The following is a 12,073-nucleotide window of genomic DNA, read 5'->3' as shown; positions in this document are numbered from 1 at the left end:
AATATTTAAGTAGTTGAATATGGTTCATAATGTGGGGGTCAAGGGGATTCATTTACGTGAGGTTGTTTGTAGTCTGGTGTACAAATATAGTAATGTGTATATCAATTAAGCGTAGTCAAGGGGATTCATTTATCTAATGGAAACTTTCACTCAAAATGTACTAATTCGAGAAGAAACATTCTTTTCAAGATATAAGAAATAGGCTATTCTGTTATAAATTTATAGGCTTCACAACAAATACCTATACATTAAGTAAATAAATGATTTGATTTAAAGTGGCCCGGCATGGTCAGGTGGTTAGGTTGCTCGACTCGCAATCTGCGGGTCGCGGGTTCAAATCCCCGTCACATCGAACATGCTCACTCTTTCAGCCGTGGGGGCGTTATAATGTGACGGTCAATCCCACTATTCGTTGGTAAAAGAGTAGCCCAAGAGTTGGTGATGACTAGCTGCCTTCCCTCTAGTCTTACACTGCTAAATTAGGGACGGCTAGCGCAGATAGCCCTCGTGTAGCTTTGCGCGAAATTCCAAAACAAACAAACAAACTTGAGGCCTCTTTCCTGAAAACGGGACCAAACTATTTTTTGCAGAAGATGAGATGAGAAACTATATTCTAACACAGAAAGTAAGTACTTTCAATATTAAAATCATTTGGAACAGTTAACATTATTTACGAAAAGTGAATTCATATACATTATAAATACATATCCAGGTACTTTAAATTAGAATATTGATATGAGGATATTATACAAATTGATGTTCACATTCAGTAAAATTATTTTTTTCAGTCCTTTTTACTTTTTGATTTGATCAGTATTCCAGCTGTTCGTCTGTCTTAGTGACATACAACAGCCATAATTCTCTTGTTATCAATAATTCATAAATAGTTTTGCAAAATATACGTATCATCAACGCCTAGGATTCACCAGTTACCGTCCTTATAATATTTACACCTTAGATTATAAAGCTTTATGTTCTCTCACTGTAACGTTATGCTCGTGGGTTATATTTAATAAATACGATAGTATTCATTGTTAAACATAAGACTTACTAGTAGCGCTTCTTATATATAACTGTGTAACAAAAACATTTATTACAACTTCTTCTTCTTCATTCTTGGTAGGAGTTTATGTATTTAATCTGAGACGGTCGTTTTTCCCTCTTCACCTAAATTTATTACAACAATAAATGTTTCGTAATTCAAAAATTCTCAAGCTTTTATATACATCTCATAGATGGCGTTTGCTCGTGTCATTGTTAAGTAGACCCCCGCTCCAGTGGCTCGCCGGCAAGTCTGCTGGTTTGCAATGCTAAAAATCGATTTTTGACACCTATGGTAGGCAGAGCATAGAAAATCCATTGTGCACCTTCATAATTAATGATCAAACAAATCATCAAGCTCAATAAATTTTCTCCTTGTATATCCACACTCACCATTGTGAAATATGCTTCAATATTATAAACCACGTGTAAGAATATCACAAAAACCCATCGGAGCAACTGAGGAGAGTTTCACTATAAGAGATATTTGTAGGATATCAGATAATAGCTACTTGATTAACACAGTTTAGTATGACTGGTTCCAGTAGATATAATACATAATGTATCAAAAGTTTTCATAATTGAAGCATTTTTTTTTTTCTCATAGTCCGTGCGGACCGTTGAGCCGATGGCAGATCTTGCTCTGCCATCGTTTCTAAAGCTGTTTCTTACGTCAAGGATGCAACCCACTTGACAGCCTTCCCTCTGTGAAAGGACGAGCATGTTTGGTGTGACGGGGATTCGAACCCGCGACCCTCAGATTGCGAGTCGAGCGCCTTAACCACCTGGCCAATTGAAGATAATAAATAAGCATAACATTCATGACTGACTTTGTGTAACATTGTTACACACGTGTGAGCCCAAACACATGCATTTGGTTACATGACCTTAATTATGAAAAACCCAGGTTGAAAATGTAAGGTTGGTAAAATCTAACTGGCCAAAAAGTTAGCCAGTTGCACAGATCGAAAGGGGTTTTAATCTCTATTTAAAATAATTACACTATACGTGTTCAAATACGCTAACCAATGGATAAGCCTCAGCCTGCTTTGCAAAGTTGTCACAACCACGAGTATCTACAGGTAACATTTTCCTTTCTCTGGGATTGGGCCAGCAATATAAATATGCTGATGTATCAGCTACTTTATTTACTACTATGTAAATATATCACCATTAAATGTCGCCACATACACTAATAGTTTTTCAACAGCTAACCTCTGGCTCCTGCTCAAATTAAATCATGACTTTCTCATGGTTACTTTCCGAAACAACTGTAGGAAGCTACTTTCAACGAAGTACTGACACTTGTGAGGCGTCAAACTTGAGCATTTTTCTTTTCAGACATCATTAAATAAACAACCACTGACTGAGCTTGGCTGAACTAAGTCTTTTTAGTTAACATTCCTCGTAATTCAGGATTAATTATTTTTGCTGTTACAATAGTATATATCAAGATACACTCAAACTAAATACAACACTCTCACTGTATGTTGAGTTCTATGTTTTCTTTTTAGGTGTAATGCCAACAAAGATCTAGTACAGATCATGCGGTATTCTCTGTAGAGTTGTTGCTGTACTGATAGAATAGATGAGCAATTCTTGTGAAATGCCTCCAATATTTCATCTCGGAAAAAACATTCAATAACTCAGAAAGCAAGGGTCGCAAAGCCATTTTGACTGTGTCCCTAAATTTAACACGAATGAACCAATTACATAATAAAAAAATATTAAACCACATATGAATGGAAACAAAGGAGATAATGTGGATGTTAACATTTTATGTTATGAAGTTAAGTGACCTTTAAGACATTATTTGAAGTTTCAGTGTACTTGTTGTTTTCAGTAATACTGGTGAGAGGATTTTACAGTTTCTAAATTTGACAGGTAGTAATTTTTTGTGGAATGTTTAGAGTAACAGAAAGACTTCTTTCATCACACCAGTTTTACCTGGTTTTTTTCGGTAAGAGTAGTGCAAGATATTTTGATTATATAAAACTGGAATGTTTCATTAAGTGAAATTATCATTAGTATATGAAATTCACAAACAGTAGCTTAAATATCACAATAAATATGAGCTTGGTATATCGATATTTTTATTTGGTTATCATAGAATGTTTTCAATTCTGCAGACTGGAATATTTAATAAAGCACACAATTTTCTAAATATTTTCTTCTCATTATTTAATATGCATGAAACTGTAGACTGTAAGTGTACTTGGACAAGGCAGAAAGTAGCACCCAAATGGTGAAGCTCTGTAGTTCTAAAAATTGCAAATACTAAACTTGTAATTGAAAGAAGGTCCATAAGGAAAAACAGTGGAAACATGGTTGAAAGATAACAGTGAAAAGTGAAGGTAAGTGTTACCTAATCTTGGTCAGCATACGTTTGTGTAGGACCCAGTTTAACTGTAATTATGTTGTCCATTGTCACAAAAGTGGCAGTAGAGGGCAGCATGGCAAAATAAGTATTGCTCAAGGGAGACTCAAAGAGTCCTGTGGGCCAAGCAATTCGCGAGCACCAGAGATACTCGTTTGATGGGCAATTAGAGCCTGAGCACATGTGAACCACATAGAAGTGTCACTTGACCAAGGTTATTCATGTATTACTTGTCTTCTAAAGGTAGTTTCTAGAAGAGGATAAAAATCGTAATTAGAGGCTAGAAACCCCTTTCAATCTATGCAACTGGTTTTCCTTTTAATCAGTTAGATTTCACTATCCACACATTTTCAATCTGGGCCTTTGATATTTAAGATCTAGTTGTGGACCCATTTAGCCACTGGGATTTATTTGAAGATTGTGCTGAAAACTCCGAAGATACTTCAATTGAAAACTGATATGACAACAAGGAAGAAGAAGCTCGACTTCCCCATCGAAACAAGCCAGTTTAACTTTTCACCATTAGAGTTCATGGATGAATATACATTGATAAAAACTCATCAGATGTTCAGGACCTCTGACTTTGTTGTAAACTTGGTTTTGAAGTCTTCAGAGGTCAAACTACCTCAGTTGGAGCAGACAAATGCTTCTATATTCCAGCTCTTATAAGACAAAATGGTGGAGCTATCTAAAGCTCCACCAATCCCCACCTCCATCACAGTTATCAAAGTCCTCTAACAACCCAATTACCATCTCCAACTACCACGACCACAATCAAGAAAGCAAGATAGTAGATTTCTGTACATCAGGATCCACTGTTATAAAGTCCCATCAGAGAACCTTTCCTGAGATAAAACTATCTCGAGTGGCAGCGAAACACAGGAATTGGCCAACAAAGGGTTGAAGGCATGGGTGGTATATAACTGGGAAGAAGACCAACTATGACGGCAATCAACACCACCTTCTTAGTTGGAGGAAAGGAAGAAGTCTACCAGCTCATAACAACAGGTGTGCCTTGGCCTGGGCTTAAGCAGTGATCATTAATATGACAGCAGCTGATAGCAGATCAATGGCTGGACATTTTAGAGGTCTGTTATCTGGACTCAAGTAAGGGTTTGGAGGAGTTGGACCTCGTGCTGACCTCTGATGTAAGTGTACATTTTGTATGTGGTCTTTATTTTAATAAGTTAATAAGTGTGGTACATCTATAGCTCTGTTGTTATTTATTTTGGTGTTGTTCAGTTCAATCATCATTGTTAAAGGGTTATGTTTAATGTGACATGGTATCATTGTTATAGAGCTCATTTTATTTTGCATGGTGTATTTCCTAATTTTGTATGTAAATGGTTTATTATAATTTTGAGTGTTTTAGAATAATGGGTTGAATATGTCTGTATTGCCAATGTGCCAGTTTTATGCTGTTCGTTTCTATATTTAGAGCACAGGTATATACAGAAATATGGTTGAATGTGTTATATTGTTTTGTTTTGTAAGAAGGGTTTACCATATATTTGGTATTTCAATGTAACATGAAAATCCTTTATGCTATTCTTTTGTTCATTTGATGTAAAATTGCATATTTTGTTATATGTATTGTAATATTGAAAAGTTCTCATTTTGTTTTATATTGTGTATCATCCCGTCCTCGATCATGCTCACTCTTTCAGTCATGGGGGCGTTAAAACGTGTCTGTCAATCCCACCATTTGTTGGTAAAGAGATATAAGCCTCGCACCCATCCTCAAAATAATGTAATCTATTCTTGTCTTCAAAGATGCAAACTTACAGCCTCTGTGAGCCGGCGCTCTATGCGGACAAACTGCTCCAATACTCTTGGTATGGCCTTGCTCTCAAAGTAAGATAAAATTGCTTAATGAAATGTTGTGTAACGTTATTGACAGCAATGTCTTCTAACAGTTGTTCAGGTGATATCATGAAGTTATGGTCCCACATGTGTAGAAATGAGAATAACCAATCACGTAGGTAGTGGAAGGGTACTTGGAACTAAAGTACCTGGAGGAATATATACAGTCTAGTATGTCTTCAACCTGAACAGTTATATAGAAGCGCAAGTAGGAGAGACTCTCTGCATAAAAACTGCAAGTACACACTTTGCCTGTGTTAAGAACAAATATGCACTTTGTTCTACATTTGTGTGTACTCTCATTTTTCTGTTTAAGTAAGTTTTAGTATTACTCCATGATCAATATCTTGAGCGAATCTCCAGTTATTTAGCGTATCTATTCGTGTGTGTGTGTGTGTGTTTTCTTATAGCAAAGCCACATCTGGCTATCTGCTGTGTCCACCGAAGGGAATCGAACCTCTAATTTTAGCATTGTAAATCCGAAGAGTTACCGCTGTCGCACCAAAGGGGCGTATCTGTTCAATAGCTCTAATGAATATTTAGCTGATTTGGATGTGTTACAATATCAAACACTGAGAATTTTCAGATAATTTACAACACTTATGTCAGAATTTAGTAATATGACATTCATATTTGCTATGTATACATCTTAAAGATATTTGTTTTACATATTCTTTGTTTAAAAGATTCAAATGAAACTATATACTTAATATTATTATCTACACAACAAAGTATCTGTAGGTAATTAAAGATAATATCACATTCATCAGTTTGTTTCTCTATGTGTTTTAATTTTGAAGAACGAAGAAAATGATGATACTGCAAAGATGTTTATCCATTGTTTATAAAACGGCCCGTGAATTAGAAATTTGAAAATTGTGATATAATGTGTGAGATTTTATCAGCTATCTGGAGTAAAGGCTTTGCTTCTCCAACACTTGTATTCTATAGAGTGTTACGTATTAAAATTTCGAATGGTCTTAAATTGAGTTAACTGATAATTTAAATTTAGTAGTTGAATTGTACTTTGGTTTTGGTATTTGAATATATGCCGATATATAATCAGTTTATGATATTTGCCAATATCATTGATACACAGTTTTCTTTTTTCAAACTCAAATATTCACACAACAGTACGCCCCCAGTGGCACAGCGGTATGTCTGCGGACTTACAACGCTAGAATCCAGGTTTCGATACCCGTGGAGGGCAGAGCATAGATAGCCCATTGTGTAGCTTTGTGCTTAATTACAAACAAACAAACACAACACTACAATTTATAATAACAGTTATTACAAATAGTTATTACAAACAGTGATTTATAAACAAAAGTTTCACAAACTTACAAACAATATAAAGTTATCTTTCTAGTCTGGAACTTCCTTGATATCTTATTGAGGATTCACGATGAGCGGGTGAATTACGAGTTGATGTAGATACGATTCACTTAACAGGGAGGTAGCTAGTCTTTCACTGTTACGTCTGTTAGAGATTGGGTTTCCACCGATGACGTTAGGTAATGTTTTCGTAAAAATATTAATGCCCGATGAGAATCCACCGAAGTTAAACGATTTGTAATGTTCGAACTTTGTAAAGGTTCCTGGTCAAATATCTGAAGTTTTCCGATTGGTAAGCTTTATAACAATCACAGTTATAGCTTCAGAAGTTTTATAGCACACTGACTATAGGAACTAATAATAGATACTCTTCTTGGCGCGTCGCGTTGGTTATATTTATAGCCGTGTGGAGGCGTTCTAGAAATTTCAGTTTTACGTAGCAATACAAATTTAAGTGTTTACTTACACACATATATTGTTGATTCTTACTCTCGAGAATCGTCTACAACTTTGGAGAAAAGGCGGGAGTTTCGCAATACATATTTAACAATATAAGCCACGTATGTTTATAAATATTAATTTAATCCAAACAAACGTTGATATTAAAATAAATATACAATAACAAATTCGTTAGAAGAAGAACACTTGATATATTGCAAAAATATTATAGATCATATTTTCCAGACAGGTTTTAATTAATCCAGTCTTTAAATAAATAAATAAAGTAACTTCTGTAATAATGTTTTATCATGTTTACAGTTTTACGTGTAACAGATTTCTTTTGGTTTATGAATTCATACCACAATTACTGTTTTTTTAGAAACAATGGTATATTATTTTTGTTTATCTTAGAGAAGAATCATGATGTCAGGTTTAAGGATATCAGTCATGAGCTATACTGTTGTGAAAGTATGGTGTTCAGATTATGTTGTACAACAGAATTAAGCATTTGCAAAGCGCAAGCTCTAGAAATGTTACACATAATGCTATTTTAAAATGAGAAGCATAATTGTACAAATGGACAAGATTTTTATTCATACAAATAGATTTTCACATTTACCTAGATCGAGATATTAGTGTGGTATCCCCCAATCGTGTAGATTACCTATATCAACGATTATTCCAAATAAACATACAAGGGAGAGAATCTCCAAACTCGTACTAACTTGCACAAGTATCTGTCACCCATTGAAATGGGCTTATCCACCTAAGGAGTAGATACAGACACAGGGTCCAGCTGGCACAAGCTTCTATGGAATAGACATTGTAGTATGTAACTTTTATCTCAGCAAGAGGATTAGTTTATGCTTACAATCCCTGGTGTATCGGAAAGATGCTTACTACTTAGTGAACAACTATATGCAGATTTAGAAAAATTACCTGAATATATCAAATATGCATTATCCAACAGATAGTTATTTTGAACTGATGTGATTATTATTTTGTGCAATGATAGTGGTAGGTACTAATATTTTTTCAATGTGAAAATATGCTGACAGTTTTCTTTAAATACAAAATAGTAAATAATTTAAGTTTATATATATTTATCACTATTTATATATTTCATTTATTATATTTTTGAGGAGTAGCATTGAGGTACACGAATTTTTGTGCATGTCTATCAAACACATTTACGATAGGAGAATAAAGTTGTAAGGGGTGAATTAGAAAGTTGCTTTAATTTCAGGTTTTCAACTAGTTACAGTCTCAACCATGTGTTTCATTTTCAAGGTTAGAGGCAGTTATGGCTAGGAACGCTAATATGAGAAGTGTGGAGCCTTTAGAGATACTTAATCCAAGAAATTCATTAAAATCTGAGATGACGAGAGTCTATCTAACAGAAGGGGGGGGGGAGAAAACATTAATTATAATCAGTTCTTCCTGTATAGTTTTATTTTTCTGCATTAACTTGTTTCGTTAGTGTCCACTGTAAACTGTTATAAAAACAATAAGCTTATTAAAGCTATCTCAACTGAATCTAGTGATTTAGAAAGAAAGAATTATATTTTGCACGAATAACTGAACTGTTGGACAACTTCCTTATTTCAAGAAACACTAGCTACCTTACTGGCATTGTTCCATGTACATTTTATACACAGAATATTGCTGTAAATGTGGCTTTGACGTACTGAATTATAATGAGTTATATACGTTGTTTCTTACGTACTTGTCTACTTTAACTTAATACTTCCATAATAATGTTTTCTTATAAACAATATATAATTTACCATTAAAATCAGCACAATAAGTGATGAATATATTTTGAATGATTTTATAGATATTAAATGTGTAAATTAAGCCTTTAAGAGCTATGAATATTGCGGTACTTTATTTAAAATTATTTGTGAGTACCGAACATTGTAGAAAATATCTTTTAGTAAAATACACGTTTTTAATAAAAAAACATTCTGATAAAGAAAACTTTTATGAGACATACAAAAGTGTAATAAAAGTATTTATCATAACTTATGAAACACAAAAACAAGTGTGGGACTTGGTATATTGAGTCGCGCCAACTGGGGGGAGGGGCTGCCGTCACACCCAAGCCTTAATTTCTTTTAGAAATGTACGTCCTCTGGTGAAGGGGCTGTATTTACGGGACATTGCTAATATTAATATATAGAAAGCACAAATTCGAAATGTCTATATTTTTCTTCTTTTTTGTTCTTCAAAATTCTTTGGCTCTTTCGTAGTTTTACAGTTGATGAATGAACCCCGAAACGTCCTACGTCATCAATAATTCTTGTATTTTGTAGAAGTTAGGGTTCAACTTTGTCACTGATATAATATGTACTCAATTGTAGTGGGACATACTAAAGTGTAATAAAAGCATTTAGCATAGTATATAAAAGATAAGAAACGAGTATTGGATTCGGTATAATGTGTATTCAACTGTAATGGAGTTTGCTAAATCAAAAACTAAATTTTCCTCCCTACGTAAAAAAAAAAGTACAACTGTTAAAACCAAAAAAGAAAAAAAAAGAGGTGGCAAAATTTTTAACAGTCAAAATTGTTGATTTCTTTCATTTAAACAGGTTTAGAAATTATATTTGTAGAATTTAGACAGTGTCATGAGATACAAGGCTTACAAAGTTATAACTAAAGAAAACACCCAATAAAAAGAAGAGTGAAGTAGATATTTAAAATTTAAGTTTAGGGTTAGAGACAATATGCTAAGTAAAATAAAGTGTTATTGTGTACATCTATGTGCAAATAGTGCTGAAAATTTTAATTTCAAATATTCAAAGTTGGCATTTAGAATTTAGACAGTGTCATGAGATACAAGGCTTACAAAGTTATAACTAAAGAAAACACCCAATAAAAAGAAGAGTGAAGTAGATATTTAAAATTTAAGTTTAGGGTTAGAGACAATATGCTAAGTAAAATAAAGTGTTATTGTGTACATCTATGCGCAAATATTCAAACTTGGCATTCAATTTTAAAAAGTCTGAAGAATAAAAAAGTGGATAGTTCTGTTCTAAAGATGTTGCTTAGTATTTCTGGTTTTTTTTTCATCCCTAAATACATAAGAGCACAAAAAACCCATGACTAGTTATATGTGTATGAAACGCATGAGGTTCACTTTAATTTAAAATAAAAAACCAAGTTAAATCTATTATATCAATAAAGATATAACAGCAGCATATCCAAAGCATACTTTCATACTGTGATTGCGAACTTCGTTGTTCTTGTTACTCTAAGTCTTACACAGTTTTGATAATACTAAGCTGGCAGTAACTTACATTATAGTCTATGCAAGCATGACATTTACTTCAATGTATAATATATATAAATATCAGTAACTTCTGATCAAAGAACTAAAAATTAACCCAGTTATTAATATTGATAAATTATCATATCTGTCTAATTAGATGTATATAAAACTTCTACATATTCGGCCAGCTTAGGAGATATAAGGTAGCTTTAAATACATTTACTACTCTAGAAATAATACTAAAACAAATATTCATTTTTAACCTTTGAACTCTTTTTATTTGTACAAAACATGTGACACGTGAGTTATCTGTAGTTGGCAAACCAAACAGACACTTATAAAAAGAAAGAAACAGGATTGTTCAACAACACATATGATCTTATATTTGTCAAAAGACGTTAATATTAGGCCTATTATATTTTTAAACGCTACCTTCTTTATCCAGTCCCTTAGGGATTTTCGATTAACGAGTGTGTGTGTGTGTGTGTGTGTTTGTTTTATAGCAAAGCCACATCGGGATATCTTCTGTGTCCACCGAGGGGAATCGAATATAGTGAAGTTGGTTATTATATATTCTTCTAATTATTGAAACTCCCTAATGAGATGGGATAAATAATCTAGTGTTTAAAAGTATAATAGGCCTAATAGCAATGTCTTATGATAAGTATAATTAATTTAAAACATATAATCTCTTTAAAAGTTGAAAAAGAAAGGATAAAATATCAGTTTTTCTGGGAAACTTAAACTGATGTAAATCAAATTATTTTTTTACATCGAATCCATGCTCTTGATAACTCAACAAACGTTGCAATAACTAAACAACCAATAACGAATGTTCAAGTTTTCGCTTCGTTTGTGTCGAGAGGTCGTCAGTGTTACAACAACGTTTAGGATATGAAATCCATTTACCTACAAAGTATGATACGTTTAACCGTTTCTCCAACAAAGAATTAAACAGGTAGATTTGATATATATATATATTAAACAAAATTATTGCCGCAAAAGTTATCAACCAAGAAGTCTAATAAGGCTCAGATAAATATTTAGATTTATAAGCAAAACAACAAACAAATCGACACGTAATAAAATGATTTTTCACACACACTTTATACTTTCACATATCCGTTCAAACTGTTGTTATCTCACGACAGTTGTTTTTACTCTAGTTGTACTGAATCATAATGCTTTATTTAGTGGATATTCTTGAGTCTTCAGTATCTTATAATTATTCAAACACGCTGTTGAAGAAACGTTGCAGTAACCACTAACGTAACGGAGTAGACAGAATCAATTTAGACATCTCAGATTCCTCTGTGAATTCACGAAGTCCAAGTAAAACGTCTGAAAATATAAAATTATTCAAATGAAACAGCTAGAAAACGATGACATTGTAAAATATATGAAGGTTTTTATAGATTATAACACGAAAAGCTATATTTAAAAATATATAAAACATTCCTAATACTTAGCTAACAAAAACACACACAAAAAACACGTTGTTACGTCTCCGTTTGTTAATTAACTTTCCGTAACTTCGTTCCGACGAAACTTTAGCGACACAAGTTCTTTACTTAATAAAACTGGTTTATTCTTTCCGAATATAACTTTACGATACACTTAATTTCAATATTCGCGCTAAAACAAACACTATAACGAAGGAACCTTAACTTCAACAATACCCTGTGACTGCAGTTCAATTACTCACTATCTACACACACCTTACATTACTCTGTCACGTTGTC

General features: G+C 33.2%; 1 protein-coding gene across 1 annotated transcript in view; it reads right to left on the bottom strand.

The window, feature by feature from the left end:
• Positions 1-11,419: 11,419 nt before the first annotated feature.
• The window catches only part of LOC106470718 (rhythmically expressed gene 5 protein-like), a 16,125-nt gene continuing 15,471 nt past the window's right edge, over positions 11,420-12,073 (bottom strand). Inside the window, exon 5 of the mRNA XM_022399352.1 lies at positions 11,420-11,672. Coding sequence (XP_022255060.1) covers positions 11,596-11,672 — 77 coding nt within the window. The 3' untranslated portion in view covers positions 11,420-11,595. The remainder of the gene's footprint in view (positions 11,673-12,073) is intronic.

This window comes from Limulus polyphemus, unplaced genomic scaffold (assembly GCF_000517525.1).
Source record: "Limulus polyphemus unplaced genomic scaffold, Limulus_polyphemus-2.1.2 Scaffold4179, whole genome shotgun sequence".
Taxonomy (NCBI): domain Eukaryota; kingdom Metazoa; phylum Arthropoda; class Merostomata; order Xiphosura; family Limulidae; genus Limulus; species Limulus polyphemus.
Note: the sequence above shows the minus strand (reverse complement) of the source record. Positions and strands in the feature narration are given on the sequence as shown.